The 22,925-nt window shown below is 38.4% G+C and overlaps 1 protein-coding gene across 1 annotated transcript in view; it reads left to right on the top strand.

Moving 5' to 3' along the window:
- The window catches only part of RECQL (RecQ like helicase), a 54,830-nt gene that overhangs the window by 9,323 nt on the left and 22,582 nt on the right, over positions 1-22,925 (top strand). The window contains exons 3-5 of the mRNA XM_059185710.1: positions 12,366-12,563; positions 13,643-13,822; positions 16,125-16,231. Coding sequence (XP_059041693.1) covers positions 12,366-12,563; positions 13,643-13,822; positions 16,125-16,231 — 485 coding nt within the window. The remainder of the gene's footprint in view (positions 1-12,365; positions 12,564-13,642; positions 13,823-16,124; positions 16,232-22,925) is intronic.

Raw genomic sequence — 22,925 nt, 5'->3', positions numbered from 1 at the left:
TTAACCTTTTTTTCCTTTTTGGGGGGAAGGCAGTCTCTATTTCTTTTATTGCTCTTATGGTTTTAATTATTTCTTTTTACTAACTTTGGACTTCATTTTTCTTTTTCTAGTTCCTTTAGATTGTTAGATTGAGACTTATCATGGTTTTGAGGCAGGCCTCTAGCGCTATAAATTATGCTCTTAGAACTTCTTTTGCTATGTCCCAAAGATTTTGGACCTTTGTGTTTTTGTTTTTGATGGTCTCCATGTAGCTTTTGGTTTCCTCTTTTGTCCTTGTTGAACTGTTAGTTGTTTAGTAGCTTGTTTTTCAAGCTCCATGTGTTTGTGGTTTCTTTCCCTATTCTCCCACCCTCCTTTTTTCCTGTAATTGATCTATGGGTTCATGCTATTGTAGTCAGAAAAGATGCATAATAATATTTTAATCTTCTTAAATTTATTGAGGCTTTTTGGTGACCTTATGTGTTGAATTATCTTGAAAAACGTTCCATGTGCACTTGAAAAGAATGTGTATTCTGTTTTGGGCTGGAATGTTCTGTATGTGTGCTAGCTCCATTGTTCTAATGTGTAATTCAAAGATACTGTACCCTTACTGATTTTTTTGTCTCGATGCTTTGTCTGTTGATGTCAGTGGGGTGTTATATTCTGCTACTATGATTGCATTACCATCAATTTCTTTATGTCTCAGTATTTGCTTTATGTGTTTAGGTGCTCCAGTTTTGGGTACCTAGTTATTTACAATTGCTATATACCCTTTGTTGGATTGATCTCTTTATCGTCATGTAATTCTGTTCTTTTTGTTTGTTTTAAGATTTATTTATTTGAGAGCGAGAGACAGTCCATGCACAGTGTGCGCGCGCGCACGCACACACACGCATGTGCCATCAGGGGAAAGGGCAAAGGCTGGGAGAGAAGGCTCAAGCAGATTCTGGCTGAGCACAGAGCTGACTCAGGGCTCAATCACAGGACCACGAGATCATTACCTGAGCTGAAATCAAGAGCAGCTGCTTAACCAACTGAGCCACCCAGGTGTCCCCGTTCTTCGTTTTATAATATACTCTTTGTTTTAAAGTCCATTTTGTTTGATAAAATTATGTATGATAAAATTATTCCAGTTTGTTTCTGTTTGCATGGAATATCTTGTTCCATCTCTTTACTCACAGTCATTTAGTCTTTTTAGGTCCGAGTAAGTCTCCTGTAGGTAGCATATGGGCATATGGATGGGTCTTTTTTTTTTTTTTTGTATACATTTAGTCACCCTATCTCTTGATTTGAAAACAATTAGACCAGTCACATTTAAAGTAATTATTAATAGAGATATACTTACTGCCATTTCATTACTTGTTTTCTGGTTGTTGTGATTCTTTGTTCTCTGCTCTTTTGCTCTCTTTCCTGTGATTGATGATTTTCTTTAGTGTTACACTTAGCTCTCTCTTTTTATTATTATTATTATTTATGTATTTACTAGAAGTTTTTGTTTTGTGGTTACCCAGAGGTTCATATATAACATCTTATGTGTATAGCAATTTTTATTAAGTTGATGGTCACTTAAGTTTGAACACATTCTAAAAGAATTTCAATTTTACTATCCTTCCTCACATTTTATGTGTGTGTTGTTATATTTTACATCTCTTTATTTTGTGAGTTTTCCTTAATTTTAAAAAAAAATTTTTTTGGGTAATAATTGGGATTCTTTTTAAAAAAATTTTTTAATAATTTATTTATTTATTTTTTAAAAAGATTTTATTTATTTATTTGATAGACAGCACAAGTAGGCAGAGAGAGAGAGAGAGAGGGAAGCAGGCTCCCTGCTGAGCAGAGAGCCTGATGCGGGACTCGATCCCAGAACCCTGAGATCACGACCTGAGCCAAAGGCAGCAGCTTAACCCACTGAGCCACCCAGGCGCCCCTGATTTATTTTTTTAATAAACATATATTATTAGCCCCAGGGGTACAGGTCTGTGAATCGCCAGGTTTACACACTTCACAGCACTCACCATAGCACATACCCTCCCCAGTGTCCATACCACCCTCTTCCTAACCCCCTTCCCCCGGCAACCCTCAGTTTGTTTTGTGAGTTTAAGGGTCTCCTATGGTTTGTCTCCCTCCCCATCACATCTTGTTTCATTTATTCTTTTCCAACCCCCAAATCCCCCACGTTGCATCTCCAGTTCCTCATATCAGGGAGATCTTATGATAGTTGTCTTTCTCCGATTAACTTATTTCGCTAGGCATAATACCCTTGAGTTCCTTCCACGTCATCAAAAATGGCAAGATTTCATTTCTTTTGATGGCTCCATAGTATTCCATTGTATATATATACACCACATCTTCTTTATCCATTCATCTGTTGATGGACATCTAGGTTCTTTCCATAGTTTGGTTATTGTAGACATTGCTGCTATAAACATTTGAGTGCACGTGCCCCTTCAGATCACTACATTTGTATCTTTAGGGTAAATACCCAGTAGTGCAATTGCTGGGTCATAGGGTAGCTCTGTTCCAACTTTTTGAGGAACCTCCATGTTGTTTTCCAGAGTGGTTGCACCAGCTTGCATTCCCACCAACAGTGTAGGAGGGTTCCCCTTTCTCCACATCCTCCCCAGCATCTGTCATTTCCTGACTTGTTAATTATAGCCATTCTGACTGGTGTGAGGTGATATCTCATTGTGGTTTTGATTTGTATTTCTCTGATGCTGAGTGATGTGGAGCACTTATTTGTGTGTCTTTTGGCCATCTGGATGTCTTCTTTGCAGAAATGTCTGTTCATGTCCTCTGCCTATTTCTTGATTGGATTATTCTTTGGGTGTTGAGTTTGATAAGCTCTTTACAGATTTTGGGTACTAGCCCTTTACCTGATATGTCGTTTGCAAATATCTTCTCCCATTCTGTCAGTTGTCTTTTGGTTTTGTTAACTGTTTCCATTGCTGTGCAACAGCTTTTGATCTTGATGAAGTCCCAATAGTTCATTTTTGCCCTTGCTTCCCTTGCCTTTGGTGATGTTCCTAGGAAGAAGTTGTTGTGGCTGAGGTTAAAGAGGTTGCTGCCTCTGTTCTTCTCAAGGATTTTGATGGATTCCTTTCTCACATTGAGGTCCTTCCTCCATTTGGAGTCTATTTTTGTGTGTGGTATAAGGAAATGGTCCAATTTCATTTTTCTGCATGTGGCTGTCGAATTTTCCCAACACCATTTGTTGAAGAGGCTGTCTTTTTTTCACTGGACATTTTTTCCTGCTCTGTCAAAATTTAGTTGACCATAGAGTTGAGGGTCTATTTCTGGGCTCTCATTTCTGTTCCCATTGATCTGTGTGTCTGTTTTTGTGCCAGTACCATACTATCTTGATGATGACTGCTTTGTAATAGAGCTTAAAGTCTGGAATTGTGATGCCACCAACTTTGGCTTTCTTTTTCAGTATTCCTCTGGCTATTTGGGGTCTTTTCTCGTTCCATATAAATTTTAGGATTATTTGTTCCATTTCTTTGAAAAAAATGGATGGGATTTTGATAGGGATTGTATTAAGTGTGTATATTGCTTTAGGTAGCATAGACATTTTCACAATATTTGTTCTTCTAATCCATGAACATGGAACATTTTTCTATTTCTTTGTGTCTTCCTCAGTTTCTTTCATGAGTACTTTATAGTTTTCTGAGTATAGATTCTTTGCCTCTTTGGTTAGGTTTATTCCTAGGTATCTTATGGTTTTGAGTGGAATTGTAAATGGGATTGACTCCTTAATTTCTCTTTCTTCTGTCTTGTTGTTAGTGTAAAGAAATGCAACTGATTTCTCTGCATTGATTTTATATCCTGACTACTGAACTCCTGTATGAGTTCTAGCAGATTTGGAGTGGAGTCCTTTGGGTTTTCCACTTATAGTATCATATCATCTGCAAAGAGTGATAGTTTGACTTCTTCTTTGCTGATTTGGATGCCTTTAATTTCTTTTTGTTGTCTGATTGCTGAGGCTAGGACTTCTAGTAGTACTATGTTGAATAGCAGTGATGATAATGGACATCCCTGCCATGTTCCTGACCTTAGCAGAAAAGCTCTCAGTTTTTCCCCATTGAAAATGATATTTGTGATGGGTTTTTCATAGATGGCTTTGATGTTATTGAGATATATGCCCTCTATCCCTACACTTTGAAGAGTTTTGATCAGGAAGGAATGCTGTACTTTGTCAAATGCTTTTTCAGCATCTATTGAGAGTATCATATTGTTCTTGTTCTTTCTTTTCCCTTAATTTTTTAGATAAAATTGATTTCACTACTTTTGTCTTTTAACTATACTAGCTTTATAAGTGATTTCTCTATTATCTTACTGTATGTTCAGTTTCACTCATAACATTTTTTCCTTTCATGATTTTTTATTTGTAATTATGACTTGCTCTTTCCCACTTGAAGAATTCTGTTTAACATTTCTTATAAGGCCAGTTTAGTAGCAATGAACTTTTTTTTTTACCTCTGTCTGCAAACTCTATTTCTTCTTCACTTCTGAATGATGGCTTTGCTGGGTAGACTATTCTTGGTTTTAGGGTTTTTTTTTTTCCTTTCAGCACTTTGTATGTAGCATGCCACTCTATTTTGGCTTGCAAAATTTCTGCTGAAAAATCACCTGATAGTCTTATATATAAGATATATATATATATATATATATATATATATATATATATATATATTCTTATATATATATATAAGTCTTATATATATATCCCTTCTATATAACTTTTTGCTTCTCTCTTGCTCCTTTAAAAACTCTATCTTTATCTTTAATGTTTGCCATTTTAATTATTATATGTCTTGATGTGGCCCTCCTTGTGTTCATCTTGTTAAGGGCTCTCTTTGCTTCTTGAACTTGGATGTTTGTTTCCTTCCCTAGGTTAGGGAAGTTTTCAGCTATTACTCCTTTAAATAAATTTTCTGCCTCTTTTCTTTCTCCTCTGCTTTTGACACCCCGTATACATGCAAATGTCATTATGCTTGAGGTTATTGTTGAGGTCCGTTAACCTATCCTATCTCTTGATTCCTTCTACTATATCTTTTTATTTCAGTTATTCTGTTCTTCACCTCTAATTGGTTTCTTTTTGTATTTTGTATCTCTTGAGGTTCTCACTGAATTCATCCACTCTTTCCAGTCCAGTGAGTGTCTTTATGACATTACTTTGAACTCTTTATTAGGTAGATTTGGTATTTCCATTTCATTTAGTCCTTTTTCTGAGGTTTTGTCTTGTTTTATTTGGACCATATGCCTCTGTCTCATGTTTTTGACTTTTTGTTTGTTTCTATGAATGAGGTAGAACAGCTACTTCTCCTAAACTTGAAGGAATGGTCTTGTGTATGTATGGTTGTCTGCTGTGCAGACTGTGTGTCTGGTGACTTTCATCGGCTGGCTGAGTTTTGGCTGGTGTGGGCCAGGGGTTCTGGGGCAGCCTGTGCTGGTGCTGCCAGAGCTGAACTGGATGTTGGCTGGACAGTCCTAGGCCTCTCTGTACAGACGGTGCCCTGGCAGGAGAGCTGAAACTGAAGTGGGTACAAGCCAGGGTATTTATATTTATATTGGGGTATTTAGTATAGGTGGTGCCTGGATGGTGTGGCTGGACCTGAAGTGGACATGAGCTGGTTATACTGAGGCACATGCACATGTGGCATCTTGGCAGGGCTCCTGGAACAGAGGCAGTGTGTGTGTGTTGGGGGGGGTCCCAGAACATTCCATTAGGGTGTGCCCTGGCAGGGCAGCAGTAGCCAGGGTGAGGGCAAGCCAGTGTTCCTGTGGCACTCTGTGTAAGTGGTGCTCTTGTAGGGTGGCTGAAGTGGAAGAGCGCATGAGCCAGGAAGTCATGGGGTGGTGTGCACGGTGGTATTCCAGCAAGTTGTATGGAGCCAGTATGGTACAGGTCTGGATTGTTCAAGGTGCTTTGTGCCTGTGTCACTTTGGCAAGATGGCTTTAGCTGTAGTGAGTGCTGACCAGAAGTATTCTAGCATACATTGCACTATGGCTGCCTTGATAGGATGTCTTGGAATGATGTGGGCTAGGGGCCCAGGGCTCACTGAGGCAGTAGGTCAGCTAGGGTGCCTGGACTGTGGTCCCACTCACATAATCAAGGTCGAGGAGAATGTAAACTTTGGCAATCCCCAACTCCTCCAATCCAGAGAGATTTCCAGCAGCTTTTCTACCATTTGGTGGAATTTTAGGGCTTGGGTCGTTTGTATTCTAGTTGTTCTTTTAAACTGTGGCCATTTTTCCTGTGTCCCAGGAGATCCAGGGCTGGTGTGGCCCAGGGCTCATTAAGGCAGCAGGCCAGCAATGGCATCTGAAACCTGCTCCTGTCTGTGCTGTCAAGGTGAACTGGGAACGTAAACCATGGCACTTGCCAGCCCCTCAGATCTGGAGAGAGTTCTAAGAGCTGCCCTGCCATTTAGTAGGGTCCTAAGGCTGGTTCCTTTATTTTCTAGTTTCCCTCTCAAACTGTGGCTTTTTTTTCTGTGTCCCAGGGCAGATGAATCTACTTACAGCCCTCAGTGCTATCCCTCCCACTGTAGTTCCACAACATTTGAGGAGGGTGGGGGGGTGTTTCCTTTGTTAGGGTGTGCAGTCCATCCCTCATTCTTTAGGAGGAATTGCTCTGTTAATTTGTTGTGTCTCTGGAGGAGATGAGTTCAGGCTCTTCCTATGTTGCCATCTTGAATCGGAAACTGAGAGCTATACAATCTGGAACTGCGGAAATAACCACAGAGTGGGTTAAAGAATCTCCTGAGCCTCCTGTGTGATGGACCTGAGGAAAACAGCATTGATCATGTGACTTGGATAAATCCAGTCCCTCTTCTCACTGGTCGATCACCATGACATTTTAGTTGTCCAGGAACTATCAGTTAAGAGTTAATGTCCAATAATTTCTGAGAAGTTATTTTCCTTCCCCACTGCACAGTTATCCTGATAAGCTGCTCTGGAGAACAGTGGTGTGAAGATTTACCACATAAATTTTTAGTTGTATAATAGAGGCATTCCTCAAAGGGGTCCAACCTCCACTTTATTAAAGGGACTCTGGGTCTATGTATTGACTCATTTCTGGGAACTGGTTGAAGACCGTGACTCTTGTAGTGATTCAAGTCAAACTTATGTGAACTGAGGGCTTTGTATTCTGTGTTTTGTTTTTTTTTTTAAAGATTTTATCTATTTATTTGATAGAGAGAGATCACAAGTAGGCAGAGAGGCAGGCAGAGAGAGAGGAAGGGAAGCAGGCTCCCCACTGAGCAGAGAGCCCGATGCGGGGCTCGATCCCAGGACCCTGGGATCATGACCTGAGCTGAAGGCAGAGGCTTTAACCCACTGAGCCACCCAGGTGCCCCTGTATTCTGCATTTTTAAATCAGTCTGTTTCAAGGACATCATGGTCAACTAACCAATTTTGAGTTGTCTGTGGTTCGGACTATTCTGTTTACTGCTTCTGCTGTGTTGCTTATTATAGCAACCACATGTACTTTTTCTCTGGTTGTGAACTGAATTGCTACCATTAACTACCATACCTTGGAATCCATCATTCTCATTGACTCATTTAGTCTAGTTCAAAGGCAGTACTTCCCCCACTGTCATTCCTAGCTTACAGAGAACAGCCTTGAAGAGCTCTTCAGGGATGCCAGGGTGGGGAGGCCCTCATGAATATATGAATATATTTCTCAGCCTTGGTGAAAGGAATGTCCTCTGGATCATCCTGAGGGACAGCAGGAGAGTGGATGGTCAGTCTGCCTGATAATCTCCTCTAGCATTCCCACCTCCTGAAGCCTCTGGATCCCCTCCTTTAGTGTACACCCAGGAAGTTCTAGCCCTTCAGTATCATTGGAATCTACACCTCTGGTATTCCATCCCAACTTTCTGATATTCATCATCAGCCAGGTTTCTGCCAACCAACTAAGTAAATTATTAGAGCCACTCCTGGCCACTGTATTTAATGCACTAAACCACAGTGGATTTTTTTTTTTTAAAGATTTTATTTATTTGGCACAGAGAGAGAGCACGTGAACGAGCGCACAAGATGGGGGAGCAGCAGGCAGAGGGATAGGGAGAAGCAGGCTCTCTGCTGAGCAGAGAGCCCAATGTGGGGCTCGATCTCAGGACTCTGGGATCATGACCTGAGCCAAAGGCAGATGCTTAACTGACCGAGCCAACCAGCACCCCTAAACCACAATTTCATATTGAGTCCATATTTGTAAATTTAGCTTCATTTGATATCTTATTTTGTACCCTTAGGAATCTATTCTCACACATATTCCCTACTTTTCTGTTGATACAGGGATACCTCAGTGATATTCTGGGTTTGTTTCCAACCACTGCAGTAAAGCCAGTTTCACAGTAAAACAAGTCAAATAATTTTTTGATCTCCCGGTACATGTAAAAATTATGTTTACACTATCCTGTGGTCTGTTAAGTGTGCAGTAGAGTATCTTAAACAACAATGTTCATAACTTAATTAAAAATACTTTATTGCTGGGGCGCCTGGGTGGCTCAGTTGGTTAAGCATCTGCCTTTGGCTCAGGTCATGATCCCAGGGTCCTGGGATCAAGCCCCACATTGGGCTCCCTGCTCAGTGGAGAGTTTGCTTCTTCCTCTCCCTCTGCTCCTCCCTCTTGCTTGTGTTGTCTCTTTCTCAAATGATTAAAAAAAAAAATCTTTAAAAAATGTTTTATTGCTGAAAAATGCTAGCTATCAATTTTCGATGAGTCTTATGTTTTTGCTAGTGGAGGGTCTTTCCTTGATGTTGATGGCTGCTGACTGATCAAGGTGGCAGTTGCAATTTCATAAAATAACAAACAGTGAAGTTTACCACATTGGTAGATTTTTTTTCCTTCCATTAATGATTTCTCTGTACATGTGATAGCATTTTTGCCGCAGTAGAACTATCAAAATTGGAGTCCATCCCTCAAAACCTGCTATTGCTACTTTATCATCTAAATTTATGTAATATTCTAAATCCTTTGTTGTCATTTCAACAGTCTTCACAGCATTTTCACTAGGACTAGATTCCATCTCAAGAAACTACTTTCTTGGGAGGGAGACAACCATAAGAGACTCTTAATCTCACAAAACAAATTGAGGGTTGCTTGGAGGGGTGGGGTCGGTAGGGATGGGATGGCTGGGTTATGGACATTGGGGAGGGTATGTGCTATGGTGAATGCTTTGAAATGTGTGAGCCTTATGATTCACTGACCTGTACCCCTGGGGCAAATAATACATTATATGTTGATTTAAAAAAAAAAATCAATGACAGAAAAAGTTAATTGGAATACACATTAAAAAAAAAAAAAAAAAAAGGAAATGCTTTCTTTGCTCATTTAAAGTGTTGTCATGAGAATGCATCAATTCAGTCACATCTTCAGGCCGTACTTCTAATTCCAGTTCTCTTGCTGTTTCCACCAGTGAAATCTTGAAACCTCTAGTCATCCATGAGGGTTGGAATCAGCTTCTTCCAAACTTCTGTTAATGTTGATATTTTAACCTCTTCCCATGAATCATGAATTTTCTGAATGGCGACTAGAGTGACAATCCTTTCCAGAGGTTTTCAGTTGATTTGCCCAGATCCATCAGAGCAAGCACTATCTGAGGCAGTTATAGCCTTATAAAATCTATATTATAAAAAATAAGTCTTGAAAGTAAAAAATTACCTCTGTTATTAAGTTTGCTGTCCTATATGGGTGTAGTTTGTGGTTCCCCAAAGCAGTTACAGTAGTAATATCAAAGAGTACTGATCACAGGTTACCAAAACAATTGTACTAATAGTGAAAAAGTTTCAAAAATTGCAGAAATTACCAAAATGTGACATGAAATAAGCAAAGAGTGTTAGAAAAATGGTGCCCGTAGACTAACTTAATATAAGTTGCCACAAACTTTCAATTTCTTAAAAAGCTTGGTATCTGCAAAATGCAGTAGAGTGAAGCACAGTAAAATGAGGAATGCTTATCTATATTGGTAAGTGCAACTCTTGGTGTGTTTCATGTCTTTTCATGTGTCAGTCATTTGTACATTATTGTCTAGGGCTTCCTAGGTCTTGAAGCACTGAGAGGTGGCAGGGCAGATTCTTAGTAGGCCTTAGCAGTCCGTTCCTTACAAGGCCACTGTCAGAAAAACAAAAACAAAAACAAAAACAACTATCATAGGCATTCAGACAGGAGGAGACTGAGAAAGAAGAGGAAGGGCAAGAGAGACTTGGCAGAATTTAGTATTTTAAGGTCCCCTGCCTGCCCCATTGGAATCTGCCCAAATGTTCCCTTCCCAATTGCAGAGTCTGACTTCTTCCTAATCAGTGCCCTAACTTTAACATAAGAGCCTGTGCAAGGCTGGGAGTTCAGTTTACATTGTAATTCAGCCCCTGCAAAATGTTGGTATTTGGTAATCTTGGCCCAGTAGCTATAGGAGATAAGAGGTTCTTTAAGGAAAGTCATAGAGACTTTGAGGTCTCTTTATGCAGATCCTTCATTTCTCTCAGGTTCTTCAGTATATTTAGGAGCAGGCAGTCAACCCCATTATTCTCAAAAAGTGTTCTGTGACAGCAAACACTTGGCCACCCAGAGCCTTTCGCTCTCTAGATAACTTAATTACTGGTGTCTAGATTATAATTCACATAACTTTGTCTACTGTGTGTCATAGAATACCACTGTCTCTTTTACCACTGCAAGGGTCATTAATGCCTTTAAATCTTTAAATCAGAGACTCTTCTAGGTGGCATAGAAGCAATTTAGAGAACCTACTTTTAACTTTCTTTTCCTCAGGAACAACATTTGGTGTTGGTTGGGGTTCATTTAGAGAAGCTGAATCATTGTGAGTGATATAAGGGATTTATAGGAATCAGTTCGTACATGATCATGGCATGTGGTTAAGCAGTCCATTACTGGTCCTGAAGTCAGCAGTGCTAGCAGTAGAAACGAAGATGGAGAGCAAGTGTGGCAGGGTAAAAAAGAGCTGAAGCCAGTGAGCAGAAAATGGAACCTGTCTGGCTCTTGCTTGCACTCGTGTTGGTGTGTCGTTGCCTCCAAGGCTCTGATTGCCAAGATGCTGGTGCCCTGCAGAAGAGCTGGTGCATTTGCCATAGAAAATTGTACAGGAACGTGGCCAACAATTCAGGGAAGCTGAAGAAGCTGTGGGCCAACCTGCTGCCCCAAAGAGATTCAGCAGGAGATGGAGGAACTGGCTTCTGCCACCTGCGAAGAATGAATGAGCCCCAGCAGCACCTGACATTATACCAATAATGTAATGTAAATGTATGAATGCAATGTAAAAGGTGGCTTCTCTTTCATTTCTACCTTCCAGGTCCAAGAGTTCACTTGTGGCCACTCCTAACCCAGAATATTTCAGGGAAGGCAGTTCAGGTAGTTGATATAATACAAAGCCACCATAGCATCCTATTTTAAATCATAACCATGAAGTTTCATCTTATGAAAATTTCCAGCCTTCAAGCTGGATTCATGCAGATTGATGTTTTAGAAAGCACTAAGGACATCTTTAAAAAGTTTTTAGTTTCTATTGTGTCAAACATAATCTCACTTTGGCTTTAATACTTGGATTGCTTAGAAGTTTGCTTTATAAATTAGTTATGATGGAATTATAATGTCATTTACGGTAGCACATTTGATTTCTCCTTTAATTGTTATATCAGCTTGTTTCTAATCCCGACTCTTTATCATGCTAACATATGAACCTAGATATGAGTGTTTTGGGGAGATATTATCTAAGTAGTTAGGGGACTACTTTATTTTTTATTTATTTATTTTTTAAAAAAGATTTTTATTTATTTATTTAACAGAGATCACAAGTAGGCAGAGAGGAGGAAACAGGCGCTCTGCTGAGCAGAGAGCCCAACTTGGGGCTCAGTTCCAGGACCCTGAGATCATGACCTGAGCTGAAGGCAGAGGTTTAACCCACTGAGCCACCCAGGCGCCCCTAGGGGATTACTTTAAAATGCCTTCTTTTTGTTTCAAAGTCTGATCACTTTACTTAAATGACTTAGAAGGTTATTGGACCACTGTCCCACAACACAGTAAAAGTAACAGTGATCTTTAATTAAGTGCACAGCTGTGTGCCAGGTACTATGTTAAGAACTTTCCATATGTTATCTCACTTAATTCTTTAAAACAATACTATGAAAGCTAGATATTATCCCCATTTTCCAGATGGGGAAATTAAGGCTCACTTAAGTACTTAGCCTGAGCTAAGAAGGGGACCTAAGATTTAACTCGGGTCTTTGTGACTCCCAACACACATGCCCTTAACTATCCTGCTCTACTACAGTAAGTCTCTGTAATTTCAATGGTGAGGAATATCCAAAAATCAGTAGGGAAACCTGAAACTAATTATTTAGTCATTGTATCTTTTTTTCCCCTTTACAGGTCTAACTGAAGAATTGGATTCTATAACCAATGAGCTACATGCAGTAGACATTCAAATTCAGGAGCTTTTGGAAAGGCAACAAGAGCTTATTCAGAAAAAGAACATCTTAACAAGTCGAATAAAGCAGCATTTAGAGACTCCTGATGCTGGGGAAAGCAGTGAATGGAATTCTTCACCTGCTGCTTGGAATAAAGAAGGTTCACTCTGTTTTTCTTTGCTAGTTTTGTTTTTAATTTTTTTCTTTATGTAGGAGTTAAATCATTGTTCCTCGATCAGTGCTTTCCATTGGCTTAAAGGGAAACTGGCCACTCTTTAAGGGGCATGGGAAGCCAGTAGGCAAACCATTCTTACTCATGTTCTTTTTGAATGAAACTTTATTTTTCAGACTTCATTATTTTTTTCCAAATATAGTTCTAACAGCATCAGTCAATGCTTGGAAAAGATTTTTAACTAAATTTGTAAAATATTAACTAAAAGAAAATTAAACCATTAAGAAAAAAAAAATAGATTCAGACTTCTTGCCGAAGTCTAGTTTATTTTCCTGTCCTGGTGAACACACCTTTCTTGATTCAAGATCTTGCCAGCCATCATGTTTATCACTAGCTATCACATTCAAATGGAATACTGACTCTAAAATTGCAGTGCTTTTATGGGCCTAGATTTCCAGGGATTCACTTCTAAACAAGATATTTACATAAATTCCATGTAACTGTTAACTTGATTTTGAGATTTTTATGATACTATGAATTCCCTGATCAACATTCAGATTTTTTTTTTTTAAGATTTTATTTATTTATTTGAAAGAGATCACAAGTAGGCAGAGAGGCAGGCAGAGAGAGAGAGAAAGGAGGATGCAGGCTCCCAAATAAGCAGAGAGCCCGATGCGGGGCTCAATCCCAGGACCCTGGGATCACGACCTGATCTGAGGGCAGAGGCTTAAGCCACTGAATCACCCAGGTGCCCCAACATTCAGATTGTTTTTTGAATACCTGACAAGTACTTTCCTCTTATTTGTAGGTTAATTCTCAGCTGGCAAATGTTTTTATTTTTTTCTGATGTACTGTTTCTTATATATGATTAAATGTGTTTTTGCTTAGCTTTCTGAGCTAAACTAATCTCAAAATTGTCAGTATAAAAATTAAATTGTTAATAGTATTTAAAGTCTTATATAAATTATTACCTGTTTTTCTCTAGTATAAAAGCGGCCATTCATGTTTTTATCTCATTTATAATCCTAAATAGTTCTAATATATGTAACTTATTTTTCTCTGTCTAGATTTTCCCTGGTCTGATAAAGTTAAAGATGTTCTGCAGAATGTCTTTAAACTGCAGAAGTTCAGACTGCTTCAGCTTGAAACTATTAATGTAACAATGTCTGGAAAGGAGGTATTTCTTGTTATGCCTACGGGAGGTGGAAAGAGCTTATGCTACCAATTACCAGCATTATGTTCAGACGGTATATATTAATAAAGATTCATTTAAGTTGAAGAAATGCCATTTCTCTTTTAATTCTTTAAAAAAAATTCTAATCATACCTGTGTAAAAACCAAGTGCATTGTTATTTTATCTTTATGTTAATAGACATTTTGAAGGGTTCATTTAAAGAGAGTCTGTTAAAGACTTTGAGTGGAATTAGTTCTTGTATCTTGTTCTTAAAACATAATTAAAAATCCACAGGCCTGGATTCTAGTACCAGATCTTTATTGAGTGTCGGCTATGTTGTTAAGCACGGGAGGTAAGAGTAGTGAGCAAAATGGGCAAAGTTCTAGTTTTCATAGAGTTCGTGGTATAAAGTAGTGCTTTCTCAAACTGTAACGTGTAAGAATCACTGGTGATGTGATTAACATGCAGATTCTGAGTTTGTGTGGGACCCACAATCTTGCATGTCTAACAGGCTTCCAGGTGATACTGATGCTGCTGTTTGAGGACTAGCAAGGATATAGAGCAAGGGTCAGCAGTCTTTCCCTTAGAAAGCCAGTCAGTAAATGGGATAGGTGTGGTCCATATGATCTCTGTGGCAGCTACCAAACTCTGCCATTGTAGCATGAAAGTAGCCTTGGACAGCATGTAAACTAATGGATATGCCTGTGTTCCATTAAAACTTGAATTACCTAGATAAGCAGCTAGTCCTTAGTGTATTGACCCCAGTTTAGAGAATAGGTTATTGTAAGCAATTGCAATAAAGGTTTTGTGATAGAGATTTTAATAAGGAATTAAGTTAGTACAAAGATATGGCCCAGGGGCTGTTAGAGAAAGCTGTCCTGCCAGTGTGGCATTTAAGTTAAAAGTTGAAGGATCAGTAGGCAAAGCTAGAACAGGGGAGTAAGGAAGAGTGTTCGTGTAGGGGAGCAGTATTTCTGAGCCCAAAAGTAGGAACATGCATGGTAGGGGGCATTCAGTAACCTGGAAGAATTTCATTGTGGCAGGCAGGCAGGGGCAAGACTTGTGGAAAGAATCTTGAAAGGTATATAAAAACTTCCTTAGATTAGTGGGAAACCATTGAAGGGTTTTATGTAGGTAAGAGACTAGTTAGGATTGTGTTTTAGAAGATAGAGGAATTCTAGAAATAATTAGGAGGTAGATTCACTAGGACTTGTTTTCATTGTATGTATGGTGGCGGGGGTGATAGGAGAAGGGATAGTCTAGAATGATTTCCAAATTCTAGGCTAGGATGGATGGTAAAGTTGCTCACTGAAATAGGATACATTTGGAGAAAGAACTTCTGTGGGAATGGAGAGAGAGGGAAGATGAGTTGAGGAAGTAGAACTAGTGAATGGGACAGTCTTCACAAAGAATTGTTAAGCAGGGAGAAAGAGGGGGCCCTAAATTAGATATCCAGGGTGTTTTAAAGATGAGAGGGCTTGCCTGTGTTTAAATATAATGAGAAGGTACCACTGTTGAAGGAGAATGTGAAAATACAGCAGAGAGAGTATTTGAGATGGCAAATCCCTGATAAAATCTGAATCTGAGTCTATTTTTTAATTGGTCTGCTCTCTGTCTCAGGTTATTTTAAGGAACAATCTATGGAGACATAAGTTAATGTAGAATAACTCTTTTTTTTTTTTTAAAGATTTATTTATTTATTTGACAGAGAGAGATTACAAGTAGGCAGAGAGGCAGGCAGAGAGAGAGAGGAGGAAGCAGGCTCCCTGCTGAGCAGAGAGCCCGATTCGGGACTCGATCCCAGGACCCTGAGATCATGACCTGAGCCGAAGGCAGCGGCTTAACCCACTGAGCCACCCAGGCGCCCAATGTAGAATAACTCTTAACAGCTGTGCACAATTTCAGTAATAAGAGAAAGGGGATATACTAACAGCATTTCATTCAGTCAGTAAACTGTTCACTGATTTCTACTCAGCATGTGTTAATCTGGTACAGTAAGTAGAAGTATACTCAAGTCACTATCAATTGTAATTATACAGGTTGCTGTGTTTTCTTTGGAAAGCCTTGGAATAACCTTTTCCTCATATAACTGGACAGTATTTGACCAAATTTACAATATTTTGCTAATATGCCCAATAATGATAAGTAAAAATTCAGAATGATATGTTTTTATTTTTATAATATTGAATAGGGAAGAGATTTCTGTCTAATCTTGTATTTGCTTATTTGGCTAATGGTCACTTATTTATATCTATCTCTTCTATTAATGAGGATGAGAAATAGGTAGTATATTGATGTTGTGATGCCCTCAGGTGAGTGGTTGAAACTTATTCTGGAGGTAGTGTAAAATTTAAAGTACATACTTTCTCTTTTAGGTTTTACCCTTGTGATTTGCCCATTGATCTCTCTTATGGAAGACCAGTTAATGGTTTTAAAACAATTAGGAATTTCAGCTACCATGTTAAATGCTTCTAGTTCTAAGGTATGCTTCTGTGGCTCTTTTTTTTTTTTTTTTTTTTTTAAACTCTTCACTGATGTAGGAGGCTTGGTTTCTACTGAGTTAATTATAAAATTATAAAATAACTATATCTGGAGTTGCAAACTACTGTTGATGGGCCAGTGTTAGCCCTCTGCCTATTTTTATATGGTCTGTGAGCTAAGAATGGTGTGTGTGTGTGTGTATTCAGATTTTTATTAATGTTCTAGTTAACATACAGTGCAATATTGGTTTCAGGAGTAGAATTCAGTGGTTTATCACTTATATACAACACCCAGTCCTCACCATAAGAAATGCTCTTCTTAATGGCTATTCCCCATCTAGCCCATCCCCTACCCACCTCCCTCTGTCAGCCCTCAGTTTGTTCTCTGTGGTTAAGAGTCTCTTCTGGTTTGTTTCCCCTCTCTTGCCCCTCGCCCCACATGTTCATCTGTTGTTTCTTTCTTTCTTTCTTTCTTTTTTTTTTTTAAGATTTATTTGTTTTAGAGAGAGAGTGAGTGAGTGCAAGCAGGGGGAGGGGCACAGGGACAGAGAGAGCGTGAGAGAGAGCATGCTTCAACAGACACCCTGCTTAGCACAGAGCTTGATGCGGGACTTGATCCCACGACCCAGAGATCATGATCTGAGTGGAAAAACAAAGAGTCAGATGCTCAACCAACTGAGCCACCCAGTCACTCACCCCTGTTTTGTTTCTTAAATTCCACATATGAGTGAAATCATATGGTATTTGTCTTTCTCTGACTGACTTATTTAACATAGGACACTCTAGCTCCATTCGCATCCTTGAGAGTGGCAAGATTTCATTCTTCTTGATATCTGAGTAATATCCCATTGTACATATATGTACACACACAGACACACACCCACACACACCATCTTTATCCGTTCATCAGTTGATGGACATTTGGTCTCTTTCCATAGTTTGGCTGTTGTTGATAATGCTGGTGTAAATATCAGGGTTCATGTACCCCTTGAATCTGTATTATCCTTTGGGTAAATACCTATTAGCACAGTTGCTGGATCATAGGGTCATTCTATTTTTAACTTTTTGAGAAACCTCCATACTGTTTCCTACAGTGGCTATTCCAGTTTGCAGCTCTACCAGCAGTGCAAGAGGACTCCCCTTTCTCCATATCCTCACCAATACCTGTTGTTTATTATGTTGTTAATTGTAACCGTTTTGACAGGTGTGAGGCGGTATTTCATCGTGGTTTTGATTTGTATTTCCCCGATGATGAGTAACGTTGAGCGTCTTTCCATGTGTCTGTTAGCCATCTGGATGTCTTCTTTGAAAAAATGTCAGTTCATGCCTACTACTCATTTCTTAACCAGATATTTGGGTGTTGAGCCTGGTAAGTTTTTTAAAATAAATTTTGGATACTAACCCTTTATCAGATATATCATTTGCAGATATCATCTCTCATTCCATAAGCTGCCTTTTAGTTTTGTTGATTGTTGCCTTTGGTGTGCAGAAGCTTTTTATCATGATGAAGTCCCAGTGGTTAATTTTTCCTTTGTTTCTCTTGCCTCTGGTGTTGTGTCTAGGAAGAAGTAGCTATGGCTGATGTCAAAGACTGCTGACTGTGTTCTCCTCTAGGATTTGAATGGTTTCTTACTTATATTTAGGTCCTTCATCCCTTTTTAATTTATTTTTGTGTATGGTGTAATAAAATGGTCCAGTTTCATTCTTTTGCATCTTGCCATCCAGTTTTCCCAATACCATTTGTTGAAGAGAGTGTCTTTTCTCCATTGGATACTTTTTCCTGATTTGTCAGAGGTTAGTTGAACATAGATTTGTGGGTCCATTTCTGGGTTTTCTGTTCCATTTCATTGATCTATGTGTCTTTTTTTGTGCTTGTACCATACTGTCTTGATGACTGCAGCTTTGTAATATAACTTGAAATCTGGAATCACGATACCTCAGTTTTGGTTTTCTTTTTCAGGGTTGGTTAATTATTTGGATTTTTTTTTTTTTTTGGTTATGTACAAATTTTAAGATTGTTTGTTCTAGCTCTGGGAAAAATGCTAGTGCTATTTTGGTAAGGATTACATTAAATATGTAGATTGCATTGGATTGTATAGACATTTTAACAGTTTTCTTCCAGTCCATGAACATGGAATGTTTTTCCATTTCTTTGTGTCCTCTTCAATTTCTTTTTAAGTCTTTATAGTTTTCAGAGTACAGATCCTTTAGTTCTTTGGTTATGTTTATTCTTAGATATCTTATGGGTTTTGGTGCAATTGTAAATGGGATTGATTCCTTGATTTCTTTATCTGTTGTTTTATTATTGGTGTATGGAAATGGAATGAATTTCCCTACCTTGCTTTTATATCCTGAGACTTTGCTGAATTGATGTATTAGTTCTAGCAATTTTTTGTGGCGTCTTTTGGGTTTTCTGCATATCGTTTGCATAGAGTATCAATTACATAGAGTTTGTCGTTTGCACATACTGAAAGATTGACTTCTTTTTTATTTCTTTTTCTTGTCTGATTGCTGAGGCTAGGACTTCCCTTACTACACTAAATAGTAATGCTTAAAAGTGTATATCTCTATCTTGATCCTGACTATAGGGGAAAGCTCTCAGCTTTTCCCCATTAAGGATGGTATTAGCTGTGGGTCTTTCTTGCATGGTCTTTATGATAGTGAGGTATGTTCCATCTACCCCTACTTCATTGAGGGTTTTAATGAAGAATGGATGCTATATTTTGTCAAATGCCTTTTTTACATCTGTTGAGAGGATCATATGGTTCTTAAGCTTTCTTATGTTAATGTGGTATATCACATTGATTGATTTACAAATATTAAACCAGCCCTGCAACCCGGGAATAAATCCCACTTGATCATGGTGAATAACTCTTTTAATGCACTATTGGATTCAATTTGCTGGTATCTTGTTGAGAATTTTTGGATCCTTGTTTAGGAATATTGGTCTGTAATTCTCTTTTTAGTGGGGTCTTTGGTGTTAGAATCAAGGTCATACTGGCCTTGTAGAATGAGTTTGGAAGTTTTCCTTCCATTTCTGTTTTTGGAATAATATGAGAGGAATAGGTATTAACTTTTCTTTTAAATGTCTAGTAGAGGGTGCCTGGGTGGCTCAGTGGTTTGGGCCTCTGCCTTCAGCTCAGGTCATGATCTTGGGGTCCTGGGATTGGGTCCCGCGTCGGGCTCTTTGCTTGGTGGGGAACCTGCTTCCTCCTCTCTCTCTGCCTACTTGTGATCTCTCTCTAAAAAAAAAAAAAAAAAAATGTCTGGTAGAATTCTTTTGGGAAACCATCTGGCCTTGGACTTTTGTTTGTTTGGAAATAGTTGATTACTGATTCAATTTCTTTGCTGGTTATGGGTCTGTGTAAATTTTCTGTTTCTTCCTGTTTCAGCTTTTGTAGTTTGTTTCTAGGAATTTGTCCATTTCTTCCAGATTGCCTAGTTTGTTGGCCTATAATTTTTCATAAATTCTCTTTTAATTGCATTTCTGTAGTGTTGCCTGTGACCTCTTTCATTTGTGATTTTATTTTTGGGTCCTTTCTCTTTTCTTTTTGATAAGTCTATCTAGGGGTTTATCAATTTTATTAATTCTTTCAAAGAACTAGCTTCTAGTTTTTTGTTGATCTGTTTGTCATGTTTTCATTTTCATTTGCTTCTGTGTACTTTTTAATTTCATCTTAAATTTCCTGGTTGAACGATTCATTCTCTAGTAGGATGTTCTTTAACTTCATGTATTGGTGATCTTCCCAAATATCTTCTTGTTGACTCTAAGTTTCATAGTGTTGTGAGCTGAAAATCTCAATCTTTTTGTACTTGTTGAGGGCTGATTTTGACTCTGTATGTGTTCTGTTCTGGAGAATGCTCCATGTGCATTCTAAAAGAATGTGTATTCTGCTGCTTTAGGATGAAGTGTTCTGAATATATCTGATAAGTCCGTCTGGTCTAGTGTGTCATTCAAAGCCATTGTTTCCTTGTTGATTTTCTGCTTAAATGATCTGTCCATTGCTGTTAATGCCCTCTACTGTTACTGTATTATTGTCAATGAATTTCTTTATGTTTGTTATTAATTGATTCATATATTTGGGTGCTCGCAAGTTGGAAGCATAAATATTTATAACTGTTAGATCTTCTTGATGGATAGACCCCTTAATTTATGACATCAGCACCGTTCTTCATCTCTTGGTACAGTCTTTGGTCTAAAATCTAGTTTGTCTGGTATAAGTATGGCTACTCTGGCTTTCTTTTGACGTCCATTAGTGTGTTAGGTGGTTCTCTATCCCCTCTCTTTAAAGAAGCATGTGTCTTTAGGTCTAAAATGAGTCTCTTGTAGATGGATCTTGTTGTTTTATCCATTCTGATACCCTTTGTCTTTTGATTGGAGCAGGTAGTTTATTTACATTCAGAGTGATCATTGAAAGATAGGAATTTGGTGCCATTGTGTTACCTGTAAACTTGGTGGTTCTGGTGGTATTCTTTGTTTCTTTCTAGTCTTTCCTGCTTGGTGTGTATGTATATAAATAAATAAATAAGTAAATACACACAATTTAAAGATTTATCTATCTATTTGAGAGAGAAAAAAAGAGCATATGTGCACGGGCGGAGAAGCAGAAGGAGCGGGAGATAGGGAGCACACTCCCCAGCATGGAGCCTCAGGACATGGGCTCACTCCCACAATCCTGAGATCACAATCTGAGCTGAAACTAATAGTCAGACACTCAAACAGCTGAGCCACCTAGGCACCCCTTGATTATTATATTTTTGAATGTTTAAAAATAATTAAAAGAATGAAAGTACTTTTTAAAGTGTGAAAATTATATGAAATTTAGATTTCAGTGTCCATAAAGTTTTATTGGAATACAACCTTGCTTGTTCATTTACATGTTGTCTAACACTGTTTCACAGAATAATGGCAGCGTAGTTATGATGGATATTATATGGCCCACAAAACCCAATATTTACTATCTGGCACTTTACAGTAAACATTAGTTCACCTGTTTTATATTTTCTATTAGAAAATGGTAAGCAAGAATTTCTAATTATGGAATATAATTAAATACAAATGGTGCATTACTAGCAAGGTATGCTTTCCCTGTGGAATTTCATCTGTTTGGGAATGGACTCTTACCTTCATCTGTTGAATAGCCTTTTTCACCTATTCTTTTTTAAAAAGGATGTTACTGAACTTTTGAAAAGATAGAGAAATAGAATCATAATGCAACTGCCAGTTACCCATTAGCCACCTTTAACAGTTACCAACATAGGACCAATCTTTCTTCATTTGTATACCTACCCGCTTCCCTCTTGCTTTATTTATTTGAAACAATTCCCAGAGATTATATTATTTTAGTTGTAACTCCTTCAGTATGAATGAGAAAGATATTACAATGACATTATCACACCTAAAAAATTTAGTGTTGATTCATTAACATCATCAAATAAAAATATTCTCATCAAAGCTTACTCTTTTTTTAAATTGTGTTCCAGAATAGATTGATAGATTATGTTGTGTTTTGTTGATTTTTCTGTAGGTTCCCTTTTTTCTTATTTCTTTCCCATGCAAATTTATTTGTTGAAGAAATTAAGGTCTTTGTTTTGGTTTTGATTTTCTGATTACCTCCTTGTAATATTGTTCAGTTTGTTCTTTTTAGTTTTAAAAGCTTGACTGTAGTTGGCCTTTTTCTTTTCTTTTTCAACAGTATATTTCCCATGGCATAACCTGGTTATTTTGTATGATGTTAAGCTCGGTCAGTGGGTTCAGTGGCCTGTTACAGAAGTTCTCTGTCCCCTTTTCATGTCCAAGCTGCTGTCTCATTCAATAGCATGAATGTGGAGAACATTGCTTTCTACCACTGTACTTCCTTAACCCTGAAAAATAGAGTAATAATTCTCGAAAATAGCTGTAAATTGCAGATAAGTAGAGATTCATGCCACATCACTGCTGTTTCAAAAACTGGGGAGGAAAAAAGGGAAAGGATAGGATAAGTCCAGTTTTCTGTTTGCTTCCACTAGCAGTTTATAGGCTATGAATACACTTCTTTTCTCAACCTTGCTTCTCCACTTACTCTGCCAGAAGTTCTGGAGAGTCAGGGCCTTGTTTTTTTTTTTGGTTAAAGATTTTATTTATTGATTTATTTATTTGATAGCGAGAGCAGGAGTGGTGGGGAGGAGCAGACAGAGAGGGGACAAGCAGACTCAGCAGAGTGCATAGCTGATGGGGGTTTGATCCCATGACCCTGAGATCATGACCCAAGAGTCAGGCACCCAACCGACTGAGCTACCCAAGTGCCCCAAAGTGTTTTCATTTTTATTTTTTGTTCTTTTTTTGTCAAATGAAATTTTTCTGGGCACCTGGATGGCTCGCTCAGGTCATGATCCTGGAGTCCTGGGATCGAGTCCCACATCAGGCTCCCTGCTCAGCAGGGAGTCTGTTTCTCCTGCTGACCTCTCTCCTCTCATGCTTTCTTTCTCATTCTCTCTCTCTCTCTCTCTCTTAGATAAATAAATCTTTTTTAAAAAGACACACACACACACACACCCACGAAATGAAATTATTCTTTTATCGACATTTGGATACAAGTAAACATCTAAAATGCTTTTTACAGTTGACTTGAAGTTTAGTACTGGGACATAGTCTCAGTTTTAATTAACTCAGTATCTGCTAAAATAGTCCAAAGCTCTTGCTTTGAGTAACAGGCA

Source organism: Mustela lutreola, chromosome 8 (genome assembly GCF_030435805.1).
Source record: "Mustela lutreola isolate mMusLut2 chromosome 8, mMusLut2.pri, whole genome shotgun sequence".
In the NCBI taxonomy this organism is placed as follows: Eukaryota; Metazoa; Chordata; class Mammalia; order Carnivora; family Mustelidae; genus Mustela; species Mustela lutreola.
The sequence above is the reverse complement of the archived record's forward strand: the minus strand, read 5'-3'. Positions and strand labels throughout refer to the sequence as shown.